The following is a 25858-nucleotide window of genomic DNA, read 5'->3' as shown; positions in this document are numbered from 1 at the left end:
CATTTTGCAAGGGCTGAGTCAGGGCCGCCCTGCCTGGTAGTGCAGGTTGCACACTGCTCAAGATGCCCAGGATGGGGCTGGAGGGGGCTGAGGAGGAGCCCATGGTCCACTGGCCAGGTATCTATGTGTCCCCTGGCGCAGGTGGCTTTTTCTAGTCCTCACGAAAGTGCTGTAGGTGCCAGCAGGGCCCGGGCTGGTTGTCAGAGGCCGAGTCTGAAGTCACAGGACCCCCCTGAGAGAAACTAGCCACCTAAGGTTCTGGAGAGCCAGGGGGCAGGGTCAGCTGCAAGGATGTCCGGTCTCCTTCAGGTGACTCTGCGTCACTCAGGGTGAGAGGCAGCATGATGTCTCTTCTGTCACCACCCCTGGGACTGCCCGCCACCAGCAGGAACGGGGCCCCCACTGGTCACCAGCTGACCCATGTCCATCCAGTCCTGAGGGTTTGCCCCTAAATTAGCCGCTGTGGCCCATCCCTGTTCCGTGGCCTATCCCTGTTCCATGGCCCGGGAGCCTATGGACCCCGGGCAGGAGGGTGGGACCCTGGACAGCCAGCGGGGTGGTGGGGACAGAGGAGAAAGTCCCTGCGCCCTACGAAGCGGGCTGAGGGGACCGGGAGGGTGCTCCCGCAAGCCTGGCCCTGGGGCCGCCACCCTGGTGACACCCAGCACGGGGCGGGACGCAGTCTCAGTGGACGCTGTCCCCCCAACCCTCTGGTCCCCCGGGCCGGGGAGCAGTACTGTCCCCCAGGGGCCAGGTCTGGGCTTGCGTGGAGAGGCCCCCCTCCCGCCTGGCCCAGCGGCTGCCACATCCTCCCAAGTCCTCACGTTTACGCTTTACCATGAGGCCACGACAGGGCCACAGCAGTGGCTCCCAGTCGTGAAGGTCGAGGTGGCCGCTGATCAACAGAGCAGACCCTGCTGGATGGAGACGGGCTTTGGGCAGTTCCAGGACGGGGCTCCGGACGGAGGGTCAGCCCAACCCGGTGGAAAGGCCCAGATGGAGAGGCCCCGGGGGAGCCGCGAGCCGGGCAGATGGGGCGTCCCAGCCGCCTCACCGCGGAGACGGCAGCGGGGGCAGCAGAGAGCGTTCAGCCCCTTTGTCTGGGGAGTGAATGCAGTGACCTGGGGCAGTTTCAAAGCCCCGTTTGGGTAGAAGCGCCTCTTGTGAGATGATGGGCTTTTAATGATCACCTTTGACCCTGTCAGCTCAGTGACTAAATGTATGAGACAGAGAGAGAGAGAGACTGGGAGACGGAGAGACAGACAGACACAGAAACAGAGAGAGACAGGGAGAGACAGAGAAAGGGACAGAGACACGGAGACAGACAGAGACAGACGCAGAAGAGAGAGATGGGGTGGAAAAGAGACAGAGGTGGAGAGACAGAGACAGACAAGAAAGAGGGGGCAGCACGAGGACTGTCTTCGGGAGGCTCAGGGCACCTGGCAGGACCCCTGCCCTCTGGTCCCGGGAGGTGGGGTCTTGCACGTTAGTATTTCCTTCCTCCGCACAGACAGGGAACCAAGGCGGAGAGAAGGGGGGAGGGAGGGAGGGGAAGGGGCGGGTGTCTGCTCTATGACACGGAGCCCTTGGACCAAGTGAGGGCGTCTGACCCACTGAGGGGCCAGCGTGAGAAGAGCTGGGGGGCTGAGGCCGGGGATGCACTCGGCCACCGCCCCCCCAGCTTCCTCCCAGTGTTTACAGACCTGAAGTGCCTCTAGCATTTGGTAAGTGGGTGCCTCATAAGTGCCCCACATCTGTCACATGGGAAACAAAGGCAACAGTCTCCTTACAGCCCATGAGTCCGTGAAACAGGCAGAGTGACCTTCTTCTAGGTGATCAGCTGCCTCCGTGATGACACTTTGGTCGGGGCAATCTTAGCCCCGACCTCCCAGGATCCTGTAAAGTCTCCTTCAACATATAAATATTCCTTTGGAAACTTCCTTTATCTCTACTCCCCAAGACATAGGTTGGCAATCATCCTCCAAGCATATGGCACCCCTGATGTACGTGGAAAGGGCCTCATGAGTAAGGTCTTACGAGGCAGTGATAAATGACCTTTCCTAACAGCAACGAGCCCATCAGGGTCCTGGAAACCTTGCTTCCAAATTCCTCAGAGGCATCTCGGTGGCTCAGCCGGTTAAGCATCTGACTTTGGCTCAGGTCACGATCTCACAGTTTGTGGGTTCGGGCCCCGCCTCGGGCTCTGTGCTGACAGCTCGGAGCCTGGAGCTGCTTCAGATTCTGGGTCTCCCTCTCTCTCTGCCCCTCTCCTGCTCAAGCTCTGTCTTCTGTCTCTTTCAAAAATAAATAAGCATTTAAAAAACTTTCAAATCCCTTAGAGATTTACATTATGCCTAACCACCCCCAGCCTGAAGGCATGTGATCAGTCACCCCTCACAGCCCCAGTGCCTGCTCATCCTGCCCACGGGTCCTGTCCCCAGGCTTTACTAAAAACCAAAGACGTCTCAGGAATTCTTCCTTGGCCATCGGCTCCGGACTCCCACCACTCCCAAACCGCATCACCTGGATGTCTCCTAAGCCGCCCCCACAGCCCCTCAGGCCCCGTGTCTAAGGGGTGAAGCCTGGCAAAGCTGAGTGGGGGGAGGGGTGGAATCACTGTGTGCTTCTCGCCAGAACAGCAACTCCATGGCCCAAGGTCCAGACATTCCTTGAGAAGCTTCCAAATGTTTAAACACTGCCTCAGACTAAAACAAAACAAACGCAACAACCCTCTGTGGACTTTGACCCATCCCAGAGTAAATACAAAATTTAGGGAGAGAATTTACAGGTAGATGTCTCTACTCGAAATCCACCTCTGTCCTTGCGTCAGTGGCATAGCGGTGAGTCCACACCGGCAAAGTTCTGCAAACCGACCTCAAAGGTTTCTCAGGACCCGGAATCCACCGTGGGGTACCTGGGTATTCTGGGTGCGCTGCGTGGAGGCCGGGCCTCCGGAGACCGTGACCAGGGAGTTCTCGGGTGGGTTTCGTCCCAGTAAAACCCCACTCGCTCAGATGACCCTAACGCAGGGCTCGCAGGGAGGAGGGCAGAGCCCGGCCAGCCCAGGAGACAAGGTTTACCGAGCACGTAGAGAAAACAGGATCCAGGTGAGGCTGAACTGCGCGTGAACAAAATGCGTCCCCGGGCACCAGAACCACCACCCGCCAGCCATCATTTATATGCTGATCAGTCTCTCACTGCCTGAGAGCCTCAGCCTTGCCAGGATTCCCTCCCTCCAGCCCTTCTGCGTCTGGTGGCAGTACTTGAACTCTGCAAGCCCCAGCTAGTCAGAGGTTCCCGATTCAGCCCACCCCCCACCCTCTGCGAGGCCAGCCTGGCTGGGGGTCACTATCACACACTCCTGCCTCTCCGTCCTTGAGGCAGGAGGACAGTGGTTCCCAGAAACCTCCGCCCACGGTGGGGGGTGGGACTCTCCTCTGTCCCTTCTCGGGGCGCGCCCAGGGACAGTGAGAAGGGCCGAGACTCAGGCCTTCCCTGGGTTCTGAGGCGCCCCAGTGTCTCTCTGCTGGAGCCCCCGCTTTGAAACGTGTTCAAAAACACCACTGAAAAGCTTTCAGCGCTGAAGCTGCAAAGTGCTAGCCTGAGGGAGAACTGCTTTGTTTGGCCCGCTTTCTCTGACTTAAAAAAAGGTGTGTGGGGGAGGGGAGGATCACACAGAAACCAGACTGCCAGCTGCCCCCCCTCCCCCCCAAGCCCCTGCGCTGGGGCCCCCGCAGGGCCCGGAAGGTCCTCTTCTAGAGGAAGACACCCTCCAGCCCCAAGGCGTCCCCTTCCAGCACCGAGGGGACCTCCTGTGCATCACGTGCCTGGCCCCTGTAGACACCTGAGTTTAATGCTCCTGACTTAGAGGAAAAGACAATTTGAGGGACCCCTGTAACAATCAGGCTGTTCCGGGAAGATGTAAGGACAGCGAGCCAGTCCACAAAGCGCCTGCTCCTTGTGGAAAGAAATCACTCAGGGGTCGGGCTCTGCTGAAGAAAGCGTTTTACTGTTCTATTTCTGTCCCTGATTTGGAGAAGAGTTTTGGGTGTAGTACAGGCTCGTTTGAGGATGCCCTTGGACAAGGGCAGTTTGAGGCCGCCATTTCGACGCGGTCCTTTTCAGGCTCATTTGACAGACAGGAAAGCCTGTCACTTGGCAACAGAAGGAGCCACTCAAAGCTACCACACCTGCTTCACAAACTGCCGGTGGCCCCCCCACACTGAAGCGATCATATGTGCCTCTAAATCGAATTCCCCAGCAACATCCGGGGCCAGATGCTTTCTGCAGTGGTGCTGGCCACAGAGGCGGCACGAACAGGTGTTCACCGACTCATCCCTACACGGACCCTTGGTCCCACCCCATCCCTGGCCCTGGTTTCCAATCTCGACACCCTGCCGGGCTTCCGCAGCGCAAAGATGACGACGTCAGCCGCCCTGATCGGCATCGGGGTCGCCTGGGTATGCCTCCAACACGTCACTGGGGAGATGCCCAGTGACAACGCGGCCCGGGCCAGATTGGCACGCCCCGTGGAACAGCCTGGCAGTATGAACTTGAGCTGAATACCCTGTAACCCACCAATCCCACCCCGAGGCAAATACCAGCGTAAACATGTGCAAACAGGCACGCGCAAGCACGGTCACGGCCCCACTCTCCGAAACAGTCCCTAAAGGAAACTACTCGAATGCCCATAAACAGTAGAGTAGGTGAACACACGATGATGTTATCACAACCGGATATTATTCAGCAACGAGAATGAGCGAACTGGACAAGAACACTCCATGTTACGGACGACTTGACTTGCCAACCTGCTGGCGAACGAGCCCCCAGATCCAGAAGAGCACAGACTAGACAGTTCCATTCATCTAAAGTATAAAAAACAGGCATGATAAAAATCGGGGTGATAGTTGATGTTAAGAAGAAAACAAATCAGTATATCATGGTATATGGAAAATACCGTAATTTTTAAAATGCTTGTATTTATTTTTGAGAGAGAAAGAGAGCAAGCAGGGGAGGGGCAGAGAGAGAGAGAGAGAGAGAAAGACAGAGAATTCCACAGGCTCCGTGCTGACAGCAGCAGGCCTGACTCCGGGGCTTGAACTCACAAACTGCGAGATCATCACCTGGGCTGAAATCGAGAGTCAGATACCCAACCAATTGAGCCATCCAGGCACCCTGAAAATATCGTAATTTTTAAATGGGCAAAAGATTTTACAGACACTTCACCTGAGAATGTGCCTGAACGGCCGGTAAGCACAGGAAAAGCACCTCAGCATTATTAGTCAACAGGGAAACGCAAATCGAAACCAGTCATCCTGCGACCAAGATGCTCTATGCCACGGGCATAATGGCAGAGGCAGGTGGCCAGCCGGTGTCCACAGTGAGCTACACACCACAAAATGGCTAAACCCAACAGGACTGAGCACACCGTGTCCTGTGGGATGTAAAATGGTACAGCCATTTGGAAAAGTTTGGCAGTTCCCGAGAAAGTTCAATATAGTCACCAGACGCATGAATTTCCCAGGGCTGCTGTTAACAAATGACCACCAACTCAGTGGCTTAACGCAACACGAACTTTCTTTCTTGTAGTTCTGGGGATCAGAAGTCCAAAATGAGTCTTTAAAGGGCTAACAGCAGGTGTGGGCGGGGCTGGTTCCATCCGAGCCTCGGGAGGATCCTTTCTTGCCTCCCACTTTCTAGAGGTCACCACGTCACCCAAATCTGCATCCCTATTCCCACAGTCTTCTCCCCTGACTTGGCCACTCCTACCTCTCTGTCATAAGGACACTGAGCCCACCCAGATAATCCAGGATGACCTCCTCATCTCTAGACCCTTAATTTAACCACGTCTGCAAAGTCCCTTTGGCCACACGAGGCCACGCTCACGGTGTGTGTGCCGATGCACTGGCACGTTTAACAGGAAAGACGCGGCGGGTGTTCAAGACAACGGAAGATTTGGGCAGCTGTGACCAGGCACGGACGGACCGTAACCACGTACCTGCTCCTTAAGGCCCACAGCGCACCTCGGGCCCGGGTGAGGTCTGACCCTCAAATGTATCGCGATGGCTCCACAGATATGATAGTTCACAAATCACTCATTCTCTCTCCAGAGTTCAACCCGAATATAACACCCATCAGTGAGCGAAACGATGCCCGGGAACAATTTGGTAAGGAGTAAAATACAGGGTCTCATATTTTTATTTTTTTAGTTTATTCCCTTATTCTGAGAGCGAGGTGGGGGGAGCAGAGAGAGAATCCCGGGCAGGCTCAGCAATGTCAGCACAGAGCCTGACGTGGGGCTCGAACTCCCAAACTGTGAGATCATGTCCTGAGCTGAAATCGAGTCGACACTTAATCGATTGAGCCACCCAGGCGCCCCCATAGTCTCATATTTTTAAACAGTGAATCCATACAGTTGGGAAGTGAAGGTGACCGAAGCGTCGGGAATAACACAGCTGAGCCGCACCAGAGCCACGAGCCACCTGCCCAGTCCAGCTACCGGCACAGGAAGGGCCCGTTTCGCGCTTGCAACGACCGGTGGGAAAGAATACGCTTCCCCATGACAGTTCGGAGCCTCTCACCCGGAAAACTAGATTTCAAAGAAAGGAGAGGTCCTGGGTGAAGGGATATATCACGTATGAAACCAGCCAGAAAAGGGGGGAAATGGGACACTGTGCTGCTTACTCTGGGGTTTTATTTTTGTGGTTGTTTCTGGACCCAGCAAACGGTGCTCGTGGAGAGAAAGGAAAAATAAGATCTGTCGGTTTGGTGTCCGGGGAGTTGGTATTAATTGTCACGTTGAAAGAGTGCTTTTTCTTCCTGAGCTTTCCAAGCTTCTGGAAATAACACAAGGGGAGAAGCCTGGGGAGGAAGACGGAGAACCGATTATTAAGGGCTAAGTGCGTGACAGGTCTTTTGTCTTTACAACAAAACATCACCAGCTGATGCACACGCTACGGTGTTTGGCACAGCCCCATTTCATCTTCAAACCAGGTTGTTACAATACTGGCTTGAAGGGAGCCTGAGCCACACTGCGACCAAGATGCTCTATGCCACGGGCATAACGGCAGAGGCAGGTGGCCAGCTGGTGTCCACGGCTCCGGTTTGAGAAAACATCCTCCTGAGGAAAACATCCCCCTCCCTGTGCAACATTCCAACTGAAGGGGCTTTTTATTTTTTTTTAATGTTTATTTTTGAGGGAGAAAGAGAGACAGAGAAACAGAGAGAGACGGGCACGAGCAGGGGAGGGGCAGAGAGCGAGGAGACAGAATCCAAAGCAGGCTCCAGGCTCTGAGCTGTCCAAACAGAGCCCGACGCAGGGCTCGAACTCACGAACCATGAGATCATGACTTGAACCAAAGTCAGACGCTTAACCGACTGAGCGAACAAGGTGCCCCTTGGACAGGCGTTTTGGACGTCTGTCTCCCAGCATGAGCCTCTCAGAGACAGAGGGGCACAGAGGACATGGGTAGGACAGCTGCCTGGGTGGGGAGAGGCAGAGGCCCCGGGGCAGGCCCCCAGCAATCTGCGGCCTCCGACAGGACGGACAACAGGCTGATGAACATCTCTGTGAGACTTAGTTCAAGTAGCATCTTCTTCAGGAAGAGGCCATTAAGAAACAAAATTCGGGGTCTATCCACCAAGAAGACCTCACAATTGTAAACATTTATGCTCCAAATGTGACAGCACACAAATATATAAATCAATTAATCACAAACATAAAGAAACTCCTTGATAATAATACCATACTAGTAGGGGACTTCAACACCCCACTCACAGCAAAGGACAGATCATCTAATCAGAAAATCAACAAGGAAACAATGGCTTTGAATGACACACTGGACCAGATGGACTTCACAGATATATTCAGAACATTTCATCCTAAAGCAGCAGAATATACATTCTTCTCCAGTGCACATGGAACGTTCTCCAGAATAGACCACATACTGGGACACAAATCAGCCCTAAGTAAGTACAAAAAGATCGAGATCATACCGTGCGTATTTTCAGACCACAATGCTATGAAACTCAAAATCAACCACAAGAAAAAACTGGAAAGGTAACAAATACTTGGAGACTAAAGAACATCCTACTAAAGAATGAATGGGCTAACCAAGAAGTTAAAGAGGAAATTAAAAAGTATATGGAAGTCAATGAAAATGATAACACCACAGCCCCAAACCTCTGGGAAACAGCAAAGGTGGTCATGAGAGGAAAGTATATAGCAATCCAGGCCTTCCTAAAGAAGGAAGAAAGGTCTCAGATACACAACCTAACCTTACACTTTAAAAAGATGGGAAAAAACCCAGCAAATAAAACCCCAAACCAGCAGAAGACAGGAAATAATAAAGATTAGAGCAGAAATTAATGCTATTGAAACCAAAAAACAAACAAACAAAAAAAGCCGGTAGAACAGATCAAAGAAACCAGAAGCTGGTTTTTTGAAAGAATTAACAAAATTGATAAACCACTAGCTAGTTTGATCAAAAAGAAAAAGGAAATGACCCAAATAAATAAAATCAAGAATGAAAGAGGGGAGATCCCAACCAACACAGAAATAAAACCAATAATAAGAGAATATTATGAGCAATTATATGACAATAAAATGGGCAATCTGGAAACATGGACAAATTCCTAGAAACATATACACTACCAAAACTGAAACAGGAAGAAATAGAAAATTTGATCAGACCCATAACCAGTAAGGAAATAGAATTAGTAATAAAAAATCTCCCAAAACACAAGAGTCCAGGACCAGATGGCTTTCCAGGGGAATTCTATCAAACATTTAAGGAAGAGTTAACACCTATTCTCTTGAAGCTGTTCCAAAAAACAGAAATGGAAGGAAAACTTCCAAACACTTTCTATGAAGCCAGCATTACCTTGATTCCAAAACCAGACAGAGACCCCACTAAAAAGGAGAACTATAGACCAATTTCCCTGATGAACATGGAGGCAAAAATCTTCAACAAGGTGTTAGCCAACCGGCTCCAACAATATATTAAAAAAATTATTCACCACGACCAAGTGGGATTTATACCTGGAATACAAGACTGGTTCAATATCTGCAAAACAATGTGATTCATCACATCAATAAAAGAAAGGACAAGAACCACATGATCCTCTCAATAGATGCAGAGAAAGCATTTGACAAAATACAGCATCCTTTCTTGATAAAAACCCTCAAGAAAGTAGGGATAGAAGGAGCATACCTTGAGATCAAAAAAGCCATATATGAAAGACCTGGTGCTAATATCTTCCTCAATGGGGAAAAACTGAGAGCTTTCCCCCTAAAGTCAGGAACAAGACAGGGATGTCCACTCTTGCCACTGTTATTTAACCTAGTATTGGAAGCCTTAGCCTCTGCAATCAGACAACACAAAGAAATAAAAGGCATCCAAATCAGCCAGGAGGAGGTCAAACTTTCACTCTTCGTAGATGACATGGTACTCTATATGGAAAACCCAAAAGATTCCACCAAAAAACTGCTAGAACTGATCCATGAATTCAGCAAAGTGGCAGGATATAAAATCAATGCATCCTATAATCATTGGATGGAAATGATTGCATTCCTATACACCAACAATGAAGCAACAGAAAGAAAAATCAAGGAACCGATCCCATTTACAGTTGCACCAAAAACCATAAAATACCTAGGAATAAATCTAACCAAAGAGGTGAAAAATCTACACACTGAAAACTATAGAAAGCTTATGAAAGAAATTGAAGAAGACACAAAAAAATGGAAAAATATTCCATGCTCCTGGATAGGAAGAACAAATATTGTTAAAATGTCAATACTACCCAAAGAAATCTACATATTCAATGCAATCCCTATCAAAGTAACACCAGCATTCTTCACACAGCTAGAACCAACCTAAAATTTGTACGGAACCAGAAAAGACCCCGAATTAGCCAAAGCAATCTTGAAAAAGAAAACCACAGCAGGAGGCATCACAATCCCAGACTTCAAGCTGTATTACACAACTGTCATCATCAAGACAGTATGGTACTGGCACAAGAAGAGACACTCAGATCAGTGGAACAGAATAGAGGACCCAGAAATGGACCCACAAATGTATGGCCAACTCATCTTTGACAAAATGGGAAAGAATATCCAATGGAATAAAGACAGTCTCTTCAGCAAGTGGTGCTGGGAAAAAGGGACAGCGACACGCACAAGAATGAACCTGGACCACTTTCTTACACCATACACAAAAATAAACTCAAAATGGTTGAAAGACCTCAATGTAAGACAGGAAGCCATCAAAATCCTCAAGGAGAAACCAGGCAAAAACCTCTTTCACCTCTGCCGCAGCAACTTCTTACTCAACACGTCTCCGGAGGAAGATGTGCAAAAGCAAAAGCAAAAATGAACTACTGGGACCTCATCAAGATAAAAAGCTTCTGCACAGGGAAGGAAACAATCAGCAAAACTAAAGGGCAACTGACAGAATGGAAAACATATTTGCAAACGACATACCAGATAAAGGATTAGTATCCAAAATCTATAAAGAACTTATCAAACTCAACACCCAAAAAACAAATAATCCAGTGAAGAAATGGGCAAAAGACATGAACAGACACTTCTCCAAGGAAGACATCCAGATGGCTGACACATGAAAAAATGCTCAACATCACTCATCATCATGGAAATACAAATCAAAACCACAATGAGGTACCACCTCACATCTGTCAGAATGGCTAACATTAACAACTCAGGCCAACAACAGATGTTGGCAAGGATGCAGAGAGGATCTCTTTTGCATCGTTGGTGGGAATGCCAGCTGGTGCAGCCACTCTGGAAAACAGTATGGAGGTTCCTCAAAAAGTTACAAATAGAACTACCCTATGACCCAGCAATTGCACTACTAGGTATTTAAACCAAGGATACAAAAATGCTGACTCGAAGGGGCACATGCACCCCAATGTTGATAGCAGTGCTATCGACAACCACCAAAGTATGGAAAGAGCCCAAATGTCCATCGATGAATGAATGGATAAAGAAGATGTGGTATACAGATACAATGGAGTATTCCTCGGTGATAAAAAAGAATGAAATCCTGCCATTTGCAACTACGTGGATGGAACTGGAGGGTATTATGCTAAGTGAAATTAGTCAGAGAAAGACAAATATCATATGACTTCACTCATGAGGACTTCAAGACACAGAAGTGATGAACATAAGGGAAGGGAAACAAAAATAATATAAAAAACAGGGAGGGGGACAAAACAGAAGAGACTCTTAAATATGGCGAACAAACTGAGGGTTACTGGAAGGGTGGTGGGGGGGGGATGGGCTAAATGGGTAAAGGGCATTAAGGAATCTGCTCCTGAAATCATTGTCGCACTATATGCTAACTAATTTGGATGTAAATTAAAAAAATAAATTAAAAAATAAAAAAATTTTTAAAAAGAAACAAAATTCAACCAACCACATTTTAAAGATCCTTCTGCCTCTCTTCAATAATTCAGGATCGGTGGCATCCAGCCAGCAGACAGACGGGCTCCGAGGAGCCGTGCGCAGACTCCCGCGGGCAGAAGGGGGCAGGAACAAGGCAGTCACCCGACACGGAAACGCAGGGTGGTCATCGCATCTGTTACTTTCCTTCAGGAGACGGCAGGGTTCCGTCGGTCAGACCATGTAACTAGTGCCCACTGGGCGACTCCTGACTGACTGGTAAGAGTCCATTACTGGGAGACCCAAAACTGTGACTGTCTTGGTCTGGTGACGCCAGGCTTAGCCTGTGACTCTACCTGAGCTTCTACTCTACCTGGCTTCTTTCTCACGGGGCCTCGAGGACGAAGTGGGCAACACGCGTGCTCGGGGGTGCCCGTGTCCCCACACCCATTGTCGCCCTCTGCTCAGGGTCCCAGAAGGCTCCTCCTGCAAGTTGTCTCTGGGCTCGGGGCTGCTGGCTCCCACCTCGGTCCGGCCGGGCACTGGAGGCTGGGAGGAGGGAAGCCCGAGTGTTTCTGTCCTCGGTTTTGGAAGCATCTCCGGCGTCGTCTTCAGCTTCCTCCTGGGGCCAGCTCTCCGAGCCCCTCCTTTGGTCCCAGCCTCCAGCTCCAGCCCCCACCGGGCTGCGATGACGCCACCAGGGACCTGTTCCTCCAGCCCAGGGGGGGGGGGGGGGGGGGGCTCTGGGCTGCCTTGCCTAGCTGTCTGCGGCTCTTCCTAGGCCGTTATTATTTGTTCAGGTGGGAAGCTTCCCTCTGCGGAACCACCTCTGTGTTCCCGATCGAACCGTGACTGATAAAGTGCTCACCGAGGGTGAGCTGTTATTTTTAAACACAGCATTTTCAGGCTCACACATTCTACCCCCCTTTGCAGTAATAACGTGTTTCCAGGTCTTCCCCTACCACCTGATGACACATTCAGTAGGAATGAAGTAAAACGGAGCTGTTGTGGCTGGCTGGGCCACCTAATACCTTCTCTGTTAGTAAGAGGATCTTCAATGCATCCCCCTGAAACCCAGCGCTCTCCCGTCTCTCCTGCTCCTGGAGGACCTCACTCAGTTGTAGAGACAGGAAAACTTTCGTGCACACCGGCAACTGACAAGGGGACACAGCGCTCGCGGGTTCTGCCTTGGAGTAGAGGAGCTCACAGGACGAGGGGAGAGAGATAAAGAACGGAACAAGGGCCAGGAAGAACACGCTAGGATTGAGAAGAAAGTGGGCATCGTTTACAGACCACATGATCGTCTATGTCAGAAATCCAAACCGATCTACAGATAAATCATGGAGAATAATGAAACTGAGCAAGGCAGCCAAACACAAAATCGGCTTTTAAAAACTGTATTCCTAGCAACAAACAATTTGCAAGTGAGGGGCCTAACGGCATCGAGGAGTGAAGTATCCAGGAATAAATCTAATTTTTTTTAACATTTATTTATTATTGAGAGACAGAGACAGAGCACAAGCGGGGGAGGGGCAGAGAGGGGGAGACAGAGAACCAGAAGCAGGCTCCAGACTCTTGAGCTGTCAGCACAGAGCCCGACGTGGGGTTTGAACCCATGAACCGTGAGATCATGACCTGAGCTGAAGTCGGACGCTTAACCGACTGAACCACCCAGGCGCCCCAATCTAGGAATAAAGCTAACATGCAGAAGATCTTTGCGGAGAAACCGAGAAAACTTTTGAGACTTTTTGAAAGATTTCTGTCTAGTAAACCAGAGGAGCAAATACTGCAGAGGCCTCAACTCTCCCCAGCAATCCCAACGTAAACAGACATAGGCTTCTGGGAAGAGCTGGGGAAGCTGATGCGAAGATTCATTTGGAAATGCAAAGAAACAACCTCAAGATCTCTTCATGCGTTCGTGCTGGTTAGGAGCCCCTAAGCCGATTTCACGAGCAGCAGCAGACTGCACTGCAACCCACCGTTCAAAAACCACGGAGCCCGTTCAACACCTGCGCCCCCCCCCCCCCCCCCCCGCCCCTGGGCACACAGGCTTCAGTGCTTTCGTTTGAAAACACACTTGGGGCCGAATGGACATCCTGGAGCATCAGTCCTAAGATCTCCAGCAGTCTTCTGAAGGACAGAGTACTGTCCTGCCCCCATTTTATAGAAAAGAGAGGCTCAGAAAGAGAACAAGACTAACTCCAAATTCCACTGGAACTGAAATTAGAGTTAGGAATGCAACCCAGGCCTTCGAAATCCCATGCCAGGCTGAGAAAGCCATCTGCACAGGGTCGGGAGGTTCTTCCAGAATCCTCTTGAGGTCAAAGGAGGAGTGGAGTTTGGCTAGGAGCACTGGGCCTTACTCTGCTCTCTGAACCTAAGGGAAAGCTCAAAGCAAACCCGGCGTCCCCGAGACCCAGCACTTGCCTGGACCAACCAGGTGGGACTTACCAAATAACTGAGAGCCATGGTAGGCCCCCCTCAGTGGCAGCAGGGCACCCTGTGGAGCCAGATAGAATGATGGCTCGCTCACGTTCATTCTACTGCGTGCGGGTGCTACCCCAGGCCGTGGGGATGCCTAGATGAACCCACAAACCTCAGCTTTCCTGAAGCTAACGGGGGAGGGGGTGGTGCTGCATACAGGAGGTAATGTGGGGTGGTGGCGTGGGCACCCCAAAGGCAGATCGGCAGGACTGAGCAGTGTGAGACACTCTAGCGGGGACACCGACAGCCTGGCTGAGAAAGGGACAGAACTGAGCCCTGGATGGGGAGCCTGCCACATAAAAAGAAAGAAGAGTGACACCCCCAAAGATATCACAAGGGCAAAGGCCCTGAGGTGGGAACTGCTTGTGGCTTAATTTTTAAAACCCTATTAAGGTCTGAATGCGCTATGTCAACGTTACTAGCAGAAAGACTTGTCACTGGTTTGTGCAGAAGAGATGTGGGTGCGGGAGAAGAACGTCCACGTCACTGCCAGCATCAGACCCAGTGCAGAGAGGGCTCTGGGCCCCAAGGCAACGCTTCTGCACGGCAGCCGCTGACAGTCTAGGGTGCACCAGAAGGAGCCACTCTCCTAATGAAAACACAGGTGGTAAAACCGAGGCCCCGGAGTTGGCTCCTCGGCAGCCACCCCGCATCCAGGTGGCTGGTCTCGAGAAGCGGGCCCCCTCCACCAACCCCGACCACTTTTCTCCCACACGAGTCCACACAAAATCCGGTTACTGCGAGGGGCTTCACGGCCTACTAAGCCCTGTGGTATCCGCTGAGGGCACCTTCCGAAGTAGGCGGGATGAGCGAGGGTCCGGGTCTCCAGGACCGAGAAGTTACCAGAACCTCAGAAAGGTGAAGCGATCGCCCTGGACAGGACGTGGCCCGGGCCCTTCTTCAGACTCCCCCTGCCCCCGGACCCCCAGGCCTGGGCCCCGAGCTGCCTGGCGCCCCCAGGCCCTTGACCCCCGAGCTCCCCGCACCCCCCCCCCCCCAGGCCCTAGCCCCCAATCCCCCAGGCCCTGGGCCCCGAGCTCCCCCGGCCCCCAGCCCTTCGCCTCAAGAGCTCCACAGTCTCAGAATCCCCCGGTTCCCCGGGCCCCGAATCCCCCCGGCTCCCGACCCCCCAGACCCCTGCCCGGGTCGCAGCGGCCGGGAGAGCACAGACGCAGGGAGGGGCCGCCCCGCCGAGCCGCGCACTCGACCTGCGCAGCACCCGCCCTCCTTCCGCCCAGCGCCCGCCGCCCTGATGCAGGTAGCGCGCAATCCGGCGCCGCATTTTCGCCACTGCTCTGGACAATTGTTTGAGAAAACTAACGCTAAACATGCACTGTCCTCTGACCACATCAGCTCCCACCGTGGCGACGCCTCCGAATGCAAAAGGCTAAAGCCAAAATACTTTCTAGCGGTTCAAACGGCTCCGAAGGGTAGCGAATCTGCGGAAGCTGCTCGCCGGAAGTAGGGCTGCCCGTCGCCGGAAGTTGCGCTTCCTCCATTTTGTTGCCCGCTATGGCGGCGGTGTCGAGTTTGGGCCCGGGATGCGGCGCTTTTGACTGAGGGGGTAGGCCAGGCGGAGGCATTGGGGACATCCGCGCGGCGCAGAAGAGGACCAGCCTGGACGCCGGGGACGCTGTCATGTACGGCGCGAGCGGAGGCCGTGCCAAAACGGAGAGGAAAAGCGGCGCGAAGGAGGAGGCCGGACCCGGAGGTGCCGGCGGTGGGGGGAACCGAGTGGAGCTGCTGGTCTTCGGCTATGCCTGCAAGCTGTTCCGGGATGATGAGCGGGCCCTGGCCCAGGAACAGGGACAGCACCTCATCCCCTGGATGGGGGACCACAAGATCCTCATCGACAGGTCGGTTCCTCCCCCCACCCGTCGGTCCTCCCCTTCCCTCGCCCGCTTGATTTCGTCTGATGTTGACTTGATGGCCAGGACTAAAGAGGGTTTTGTGGAGCCAGCGGGGATCCGGGGGACCCCCTCCTCTGTCCTTACATCCCCCTGGTTTTAGAGGGAGGGGGACGGTGAAACCTGCCCTAAGGCACTGGCTGGAGTTGCGTGCCGTGTCTGTCGCCGGAGGGATCGTCTCTGCTCCTGCAGCCCCTCGCGACCCCTCACCCCTGTCACTGGTTCCAGTTGGCCACTCCACGCGGTGGAAGCTGCCGGTGCCTTGGCCTCCCCTGACCCGCGTTGCCTTGGGGTCGTGCGCTGCCTCCCTACGCGCGGCGCTCCCACAGCTCCGTGTGGTGGGAGGACACCCCGAAACGCCGCACACTGAGGCCGCGCGGTTAGAAAACTTCTCGGGCCCCCAGAGTGCGCCTCGAACCTCGTAAGCCCCCGGCGCCCTCCGTGGAGCGCCCGTATTTTGCCGGCGTGACATTTGACTCCGTCAGCCTCCCCCCTCCCCCACCCCGTGATAATCTGACTGGTTTGAGTGATTCAGACCAGGGGGCGAAGTTGCCAATCAGTTGGAAGCCAGTTGACTTCGTGCAGACACTGGCTTTGCTCCTAGAGGTAGTGTTCTTAGGGCTGGTTTCACGGTCTCTTAAACCCGAAGGGCGGAACTGGGATATAGATGTGTTTCTTTTCAAATCAAACCCGCTTTAGGTCATCTCCCCGGAGGGTGTTCAGCCGCTTTGGGCAGAGGGGTACTGGGGTCGGGGACATCTAAAGATGTTTGATTTGAAAAGGATGGCGTTACATGGTGTAGGCCGTTTGCTCCCCTCTCCCCCCCCATGTTTTCAGTCCCCCTTTCTTTCCTTCTCCTTCTTGGGGTTTTTGTTGGTTTGGTTTTTTTGTTTTGTTTTGTTTTGTTTTGTTTTTTGCCGGTTTGGCAACTCTGCTTCTGGGGCCCGGACTGAAAAGCTAAGGATGACCAGCCATTTAACTGGAATAGTCTCTCCGAGTGAAGGAAGCCCGTCGTTTGATTAAAGCTGGATTCTACAAAGCCCTGGAACGTGACTGTAGGGATGACCTGTGCGCTGGCCAAAAAATGGACACATTAATGACCAAATAGGCCTTTTTCCACCCCTGACATTTCCGTTTGGAGTTAGATCTAGGCAACAGTGACTCTTGAAGGGAGGGCTGCCGGATCGGTCCGGACGGGACGCCTCGCCCTCCTCAAACATGTTGTGCCTTTAAACCGTAGTTTCTATCGAACGAGGTTGCCTGAGCTGTCAGGCGGCTTGCTTTTCCAAAGCGTTACCTGTGCTATTTGTTATGAAAATTTGGTCAACGGTGAAGTCTGAGCTCTTTATGCAGTTTTCCTTATCGTTCTGTACGTGACTGGAGTTAGGCCTTCCGTGAATGGGGAGCAAACGCCACACATGTACATGTGTAATAGTTTCAAATAATGATCTACATTTGTAAGTTAAGGAGGTTTACAGCAAAGTAAAAATAATTTTGCAATTTAATAAAATGCAATAACTTGGCTACTCTGGAATTTTGGCCTTTTTCTTATAAATGTCTTTTTTGTTCTGTTTTTTTAAGTACCTTTTGGTCCTCATGACAAAAGTCAGCGTTAAAAAATTAGGCAGACTTTTGTGTGTGCCTCTGTCTATTTTTTTGCAACTCTAAACCTGAGTGTTTCTGGCTCTCTTACTCTTTGATGTTGCATGTCGACAGCAGCTTCATTGCATTATTATGTTAAAAATACAGCAGAAAGTGCTCTTATTCCTAATTTGGCCCAAGTGCCTCTTGGTCCATGCAAGTAAACACGGATGTGTCTTCACGTACGTTGTTTCCTCGGGGAATAAAGTTCAGAAGCGAATAAGCCACACCTTCTCATAGTTTTGCTCTGTTTCCGGTGAACCTCCTTAAACTGCATGTATATGTCACTGTTCCTATGTATGTGTGTCTCTCTATCACATAACCCAGCACTTATTTCCTCAGCCAAGTGGCTAGGGGGCGAGCCTAGCCAAGATTTTACCTCCAATGGACGCAAGTTTCTTTGGTGAAGATCTCTCCTGAGAGTTCGGGACTAGCAGAAAGAAGCGAGGAAATTTCGACCGTTGGGTTCTTACGGATAGGTATTTATGTATTCGGTTTGTGTGAATGTAAGCTATGATATTTGACTTTCCAGAAATTTTTTTTTTTTTTTTTTTTTTTTTTTTTTTTGGCAAATGGCATTGAATGGTTGACCAAACCATAAACGGTAAGCTCTGCCAGTGACGTGGATACCCTTTATGCTATTAAAGGATCGTTTACCTTAATTATAAGTTTTATCATATTATACCGAGGAATTTAGACTTTGTTAAGATAACTTGAGTTTAAAAGTAGGTGAGATGTGATTAGCCAAATTAAATATAGACCCAAGAGGATTTTTTATGTTTGTTTCCTTATTTTTATTTCTCTGTTTTAATCGGTAAGTATACATGTGTGAAACGTCGCACACACACCCATCTCGACGTTACCTTCTTTCCGTTGACCAGCTTGTTCATATTACAGATACGATGGGCGCGGTCACCTGCATGACCTTTCTGAGTACGATGCTGAGTACTCCACGTGGAACCGTGACTACCAGCTCTCTGAAGAGGAGGCACGAATAGATGCCGTGTGTGATGAGGAGAGGTATTTAGCCTTGCATACGGACTTGCTTGAGGCGGAGGCGAGGCAAGGTACTGCTCAGGACAAACTTACTTCAAAGCAACACACTTTACAAAATTTTTTAAGTGTTTAAAATTTACTCCCATTCATTTTTTTATACTCACTCTTTCTGATATTATCTTGACAGTACCCAGTGGATTGGAAAAACAGGAGTCTTTGCGTTCTGAGAGGACCTCAGGATAGTTTATATATAGAGCCACAGAGAATTTTCCCAGCTTTTGAGGGCAGACTGGGATTTGAAAAAACAAAAACCAAACTCTTTAATTGTTCTTCTTTAACAGTATCGTATAAACTAAAATTGATGTTCTTGTCTCTGCCTTAATCTTTAATACGGTTCTTACTCCCCACATTTCTCAGCAGGAAGAAACTTTCCACAAAAGACGCGTATCCTGCTGTCTGTGGTAAACGTGTACTGGCAAAAGTACATATTGATCGATATGAAGTGTGAATTTCTCAAAACGTTTTTGCCTCAAAAAGAGGTTGACAAAAGCGTGTTGTATGCTTTACTGACAGCTGCAACTTTAGAAATGTGTAAACTTTTTCTCCGTAAATTTCCGCCCTTGTTAACAAAACTCTCGTTTTTGTTCAAGAGGAAGAATACAAGCGGTTGAGTGAGGCACTGGCCGAGGACGGGAGCTACAACGCAGTGGGGTTCACTTACGGCAGCGATTACTACGACCCATCGGAACCCACAGAGGAGGAGGAGCCTTCCAAACAGAGAGGTGAGAGGAGAGGGCTGGCCCGGTGGCACGCCGGTGGTGGCGCATGGCCCGCGGAGCGGTTACGGCCAGGCAGTTGGGCCATCGCTGTGACACCAAGCACTGTGGGGCTCCGTCTTAGGGTGAAACCGAGCGAGGAGGTAGACAGTGAGTGTCCGGGGCGGTGGAAAGTGCGTCCAGACTTGTCCGCACAAGACTTGGGTCTCGTTGCCTTTTTGCTCACTTCTCTCTGACTCGGGTGACTGGCACTTGCTCAGCCTGGATCCTTCGTTTCTGAGCCGGTCACGAGTGCACTGACATTCGTAGGGATTCGTTCTCGGGGCATTAGAAGGACAGGCGTTCATGACCTTCACGTGAACCTGCTTCACAACCCCCCCCCCCCCCCCAACCAAAATAATGACAAGTTCCAGTAGAAGGACGCCCGTGGAGTCACTTCCCCCCAAACATGAAAGAGCACAAGGTAGGCTCAGTAGGACCCGCAGTATCCACTTAGCTTGGTGTTTTACAGTAATATTTATGTAAAATTGAAGATTTTAAAATCCTGCTTTTCTGGATTAATGCTGGGAACTTTGAATATAAAAAAAAAAAAGTGCTGCTAAACACTCGGGACTCCTGTACTACAGACACAGATGTCCTTTGTCACTTCTGTCGGCCCTGAGTCATTTGGCCTCGTGTGGTAATCACCTGTTAATTATCGGTGACAGTAACACTAACCGGGAACTTTGGGGCTTGATCACCGTATTCAGGATATTCTGTTTAGAGGGAAGGAGAACTTTAGGGGGCCCCTGGATGGCTCAGTTGGTACAACATGCGACACTTGATCTTGGGGTTGTGAGTTGGAGCCCCACACTGGGTGTGGAGCCTACTTTTAAAAAAAATTGATAAAAATATTACAGAGAAGGAGAACTATAACTTTAGAAACCTATTCAGATGTTTACAGTAATAAACTAGAATCACGTCATACAGGGACTTCGTTTTAGAGTTAACAGTCTATTATTTGTTTCTCTTTTTTTTCCAACTTTTTTTTTTTTTTTTTTTTTTTTTTTTTGGGACAGAGAGAGACAGAGCATGAACGGGGGAGGGGCAGAGAGAGAGGGAGACACAGAATCGGAAACAGGCTCCAGGCTCTGAGCCATCAGCCCAGAGCCCGACGCGGGGCTCGAACTCACGGACCGCGAGATCGCGACCTGGCTGAAGTCGGACGCTTAACCGACTGCGCCACCCAGGCGCCCCTATTATTTGTTTCTCTTTAAGTTACAAACCCCCCAACGAGTATGAAGTGGTTACAGCAGTTTAACGTTGAAACGTGGTCTGCCCTGCGCGGTGCGGCTGCGCTGGGTTCTCGCCCCTTCACCGGGGGCGGGGGGTCTCCTTGATGGGACAGCACGATGCAGGGCAGATTCACCCAGATCCACCCTTGTTGACCTTCCCCTTGTCCTGCTCATGACTCTGTGGGCAGCAACACAGTCTCTGTCATAGTGCGACTCTGTTCTACGTGCTTCTGGAGAGACTTTTCCACTGTCATGGGAACTGTGTTGAGTCAAAACTTTGTTAAGGTATTCCATACCTTCAGAAGTTACGGTGCATTGGAAGTGTTCTGGCATGTCTAAGCGGTGAACACTCTCATTCCTTTATCCGGAACAAGTTACCTATGTCAGGGTTCTGGATGGCTGAGGTTACGTTGTCTTCTTTCTGAACCAAGTATGTAAGTGAAGAATCGAAATTTATGAAGGTCAAATGGCTTTTGCAAGATCAAGTGACAAATCCATAATATTGGAAAAATCCGTAATGGTAATTTCTTAACGCTCTGGATTAGAGATCAGCAGACTACCCCCGTTGGCGGGTTTTTGTAAATGAAGTTTCATTGGCACACAGCTCATTTGTTGATGGTGTCTGTGCGGCCTCAACAGCAGAGTTGAGTAGTTCACCTAGAAACCATCTACAGCCAGAAATGCTTACTGTCTGACATTCAGGAAGTTGCCAGCCCCTGTTACAGGGGTTAGAATATTGTTTCCATGAAATTAAACTTTGTTATAATTACTGAGTTTTAAGACTTTCAACGTGACTTTGTTTCTCTTTGAAGTTTTAGTATGCTTTCTCTTTAACAGAAAGTTCTCTAGCATTATATACTTTTTTTTTCTTATAATCATATTTTCAGGACTTTGCTTTATATGGTGATTAATTTTTTTAAGGAAAGTTGGGCCCGTGTGAAACTTACAGCTTGACTTTCTGAGTTTAACTTATGTTAATACAGATAAAATGCCACGTATATTTTTTTAACATTTATTTATGTATTTTTATCTTTTAAAATTTTTTTAATGTTTATTTTTGAGAGAGAGAGAGACAGACAGAATCTGAAGCAGGCTCCAGGCTCTGAGCTGTCAGCACAGAGCCTGACGCGGGGCTCGAACCCACGAACTGTGAGATCATGACCCGAGCTGAAGTTGGATGCTTAACCAACTGAGCCATGCAGGCGCCCCAAAATTTATTTATTTTTAGGAGACAGAGCATGAGCCGGGGAGGGGCAGAGAGAGGGAAACAGAGAATCCCAAGCAGGCTCCAGGCTCTGAGCTGTCAGCACAGAGCCCGACGTGGGGCTCGAACCCATGAACTGGGAGATCGTGACCTGAGCTGAAGTCAGTTGCTTAACAACTGAGCCACCCAGACGCCAGTACAATGCCATATGTATTAAACACACACACACACACAGGCATGTGTACCTGCACGCGCGCACACACACGCACACACACACGCACACACACACACACATAACACACACACAATAGAACTCAGTTTGTTGCCCAATGCCACTAACAGCAAAGTTTCACTTCAGTGTTGCATTATTAAAAAGGGTGTTTTTGTTTCATTTTGTTTTATTTTCGTTTTCCAGCACCCTCAATGTGTCTGAATATTCCTTGATTTTCACAGTTACTCTCGTCCTGGCATTTTTGAACATTTTAGGCTCTGTGCTGCTAACAGGCTTTGTGGTGCCTTTGTGTCAGTGTGTCAGCCCCTCCTCCTTCCGCAGCAAATTGTCTTCGGCCTGGTTCGTGTCCTGCAGATTCTCACAATTTTTTATCATTATTCAGTATCTTTTCTATGAAAAAAGATCATTTGAATCCGAGTATCGCGTTGGTTTTTTATTCTGTGCCGCTAAAGCCATTTTTCTGTGAAGATGTGTGTTCAGACAGAGCTCTGTGTAACCCACCTGTCCCCAACAGCCCTTTTTTTTTTTTTTTTTTTTTTTTTAATTTTTTTTTCAACGTTTTTTATTTATTTTTGGGACAGAGAGAGACAGAGCATGAATTGGGGAGGGGCAGAGAGAGAGGGAGATACAGAATCGGAAACAGGCTCCAGGCTCCGAGCCATCAGCCCAGAGCCTGACGCGGGGCTCGAACTCACAGACCGCGAGATCGTGACCTGGCTGAAGTCGGACACTTAACCGACTGCGCCACCCAGGCGCCCCCCCAACAGCCCTTTTGAGTCCGGTGCCGTTGTTTCGTGTGCGGCATCACACTAAGGAAAGCCTGCTCAAGAGGTGAAATTTCCATCATTCTGTCATTTTAGGCTACAGTACAAATTGCACGTTTATACACACGCCTTTGGCCCCACGCCCAAAGAGACTGAGATTTAAAGTTGCTTCTCGACATGTTGCAAACCAGTGTCTCTGGGGTCCCCCAGTTGCACTGTCATTTGGTTACTGGACGCTGGGGTTGCTGACCAGAGGAAGTTTCTAGGCCCCAGTGAATCTCCGGTTCTCAGGAGAGAACAGGATACGTAGGCACAAAACAAGTGGACGGCGTTAAATAATTCGTAATGGAATTTATAATCTGCTTACATTGCGTCAGCCTTTTTAGGTACAGGGAAACCTGCTTGAAATCCCTCCTTGGCCTTGTAGAAGAATTAGGTTTGGTGGAAAACCTGGAAATTGTTCATCTTGTCAAGAAACTTCATTATACGTGGTGAAAACACTTGTTTTGATGAAGATTCATGTTTATTTAATGTCAGTTTTTGAGAGAAAACCCTAGGTATTGGAGTCCCTTGCAGTGTTGGCTTTTGTAAGTTTTCTACTATGTTTTTGTACACGTCGTTAATCCTCTTGGTGGGTGACGCCCTGAGTGACTAAGGCACGTAGGTACCTTGTTCCGAAAGTTGCAACGTGCGGTGAGTGCCTCGCCTCCCACACGCAGACAGGTGTGCGCGAAACGAGCTGAGTATTTGCGGTAGGAGGTTGTGGGCTTGGGTGGAGAAGCCTTGGCAGCTGCGCTGAAGGCCTGTACGACTCGCTGAAACCATTCGTTCCCGTTGGAATTGAGCACCCGTGCTGTGCCTGCCCCCCTGGGGTCCTACAGAAACCGCTCGGAGGGGGGAGGGGGGCTCGCTCGCTCGGAGGGGGGCTCGCTCGGAGACAGGGCTCAGCAGCGCCACCTACACACAGATCCCAGAGCTGGGGAGGGGGAGCTGGCGGTGGACCTGAGTGCCTTGGTAAGCAGGGCCCCTGGTGGCGGGGGCGCCTGCGGGGGTGGGAGGGTAGACGGGAATGGGTTTCCAGAGGTAATGATAGGAGGGCAGAGAGCCAGGTAACGCCCCTCCCGGCTCTCCCTCCATTGTGTACTGTCTGTGGCTGCCTTCTTCCCGATGGTTGTTCTGAACTTTTACGTTTTCTTCTGACGCAGAAAAAAACGAGGCTGAAAACATAGAGGAAAACGAGGAGCCTTTCGTCGCCCCCGTGGGGTTGAATGTGCCGCCTGACGTGGAGCTGGTATGTTTTCCACTTCACAGCACCGTCCATCGTGATCCCTGTGAGTCAGGAGGCACTGCTTGTGCGAGACCCCGCTCGTCGTCATGACGGCTAGGTTTTAAGGCCTTCAAACTATTTGTGAGTTAATGGAGGAAGCCCCTCCCCCGCCCCATTTTCCTCTAAAGAGAGAGGGAGGAATCCCAGCAGAATGGCTAGACCAGCGCAGCAGGGGCTTGAGGAACTGGGTCAGAGGCCACGGGGTTGAGTGGCGCGGTTGGCGGTGAGTAGGCTGTTAGCCACATCCAGACATAAAAACGGTCTCGCTCAAGGCGGCCTGGCTTTCAGTGAAGGTGCCTGGTCCCGGGTTTTGCTGGGGTGGCTTTTGTGGGCCCTTGAGTTGTAGGTCTTTACCTTAGGTGTCCTGGGTGCTCTTGCAGCCAGGCTTCCTGTCCCCTGTGATCAGGGCCCTGGGGCACCTCCGGGCTGCCCTGGCACTCTGCAGCTAGAGCCGGTGGAGTGGAGTCTGATTCACGCTCACCTCGCACAGCAGCTTCAGCTCGAGCCTGTCCAGTTCGGGCTGAGTTGTAACGGGTGTCACTGAGGGTGGCCTGCGGTCCTGGCGTGCTCCGGCTGCTTGATCTGCTGTATCGTGAGGCCGAGGACCCTGAGCGATACCTCCTGTTCCCGTTCCCCTCTCACAGGCGAGGGAGAGGGAAGGACGTGGCCGTGCACATGGCAGGCAGGGACTCACACCCCCGGTCCCCGTGCTCGATGGGATTTTTGTGTGTTCAGTAGGGACGTTGGGAGTATTTCTGCTGTGTGTGCGTGCTCGGGAGGGATATTGGCGCTCAGTGTGGCTTTTCTGTGACGTCTTCCTACTGGGTCACTAGGGCCGCGGATGCAGGTGTTCTGGATTCTTGCTCGTGCCCTGTGTTCTTCTGAGCCTCCGGGTGGACAGCGGGCGCTGAAGCTGCCCGTGAGGGTCTCATCCTCTCCACACTCGGCCTGTGTTTGCTGCCCTGGTCGCTCGTTTCCGGGTGATGGTGGCCCGGGACACAGAGCAGCCCTGCCCCCACCCCATCCGTCCTCTGTGTGCGCTCACCCTGCCTTTTGCTGCCTTCTTTCATGTACGAGCCACATACTTTTTTGGGTTTTGCTGAATGCAGTCACTACTTACGTCTGCCTCCCCGTTTCCCGCACTTACCAGTTTGTTGTAGCTAAAGCTGGAAATGTCCTCTGAACATCTGATATCCTAGGACTTGTATTAATACGTTTTCTGTGTATCGTTATGGGTTGTATTCTTGTTCTGGAACATACTCTTTATTCTACGCGAGAGACCCATTAAAAATGGGTTGCTCCCTTACCTATATTTAATGCTAAAAGCTTTTATTTAAGGTTGACTATGTGGAATTTTGTTTATTTTTATGTGAAAGATTATTTTTAAACTTTCATGCAGATATAAACACAGAAGCGTGATAGATTTTATCGCGTCGTTCACTTCCTATTAGAATACGTAACGGCTGTATATCCTGGGCAGCGTAAGCTTCACTGAGCTGTTTAATGGTCTGCCGGAGCTAAGAATAGTCGCTCCCCACTGGAGAGCAGATAGTCATTTGCTGTGTTCCCCTCAAAGAGTCCTTGTGATATTGTTACGGCGCAGCCCCTGGAGCGGGAGATGGTTGGATTGTGTGGAAGCCGTCGAGTGCCCGTCGGGGCGCTGCAGGCAGCGCTGTCTTCCTTTGTGCTGGTGTCGCTCTTGGGAGCACTTGTGATTTGGGGGCAGTGGCTCGTACACGCTGCACGCCGTGATGTCCCCATTAGCGGGCGAGCGGAGCAGACAGAGGCTCCTGCGTCGGGGATTAATGCCGGGATCGCCGGCTCGTACGCAGAGAGGGGATTGCTGTCTCCG

The 25858-nt window shown here is 50.8% G+C and overlaps 1 protein-coding gene and 1 long non-coding RNA gene across 4 annotated transcripts in view; one reads left to right on the top strand and one right to left on the bottom strand.

Moving 5' to 3' along the window:
- Positions 1-6182: 6182 nt before the first annotated feature.
- On the bottom strand, positions 6183-14862 carry LOC132665245 (uncharacterized). The gene is made up of 3 exons (XR_009604022.3): positions 11436-14862; positions 6685-6861; positions 6183-6589 (listed from the first exon to the last, which is right to left on the bottom strand). It is a non-coding gene; the product is annotated as an uncharacterized LOC132665245 (long non-coding RNA).
- A 510-nt stretch (positions 14863-15372) lies between these two features.
- The window catches only part of SFSWAP (splicing factor SWAP), a 70771-nt gene continuing 60285 nt past the window's right edge, over positions 15373-25858 (top strand). For 2 of the 3 annotated variants that reach the window (XM_078435958.2, XM_078435957.2), the window contains exons 1-4: positions 15373-15741; positions 18331-18500; positions 19080-19211; positions 23885-23970. In XM_078435958.2, the coding sequence (XP_078292084.1) occupies positions 15524-15741; positions 18331-18500; positions 19080-19211; positions 23885-23970 (606 nt within the window). In that variant the 5' untranslated portion in view covers positions 15373-15523. Of the gene's footprint in view, positions 15742-18330; positions 18501-19079; positions 19212-23884; positions 23971-25858 lie in introns of those variants that run through there. The other variant, XM_078435959.2, reaches the window with a different exon arrangement.

Source organism: Panthera onca, chromosome D3 (genome assembly GCF_046562875.1).
Source record: "Panthera onca isolate mPanOnc1 chromosome D3, mPanOnc1 haplotype 2, whole genome shotgun sequence".
Lineage (NCBI taxonomy): Eukaryota > Metazoa > Chordata > Mammalia > Carnivora > Felidae > Panthera > Panthera onca.
This window is presented reverse-complemented; position numbering and strand designations above follow the sequence as displayed.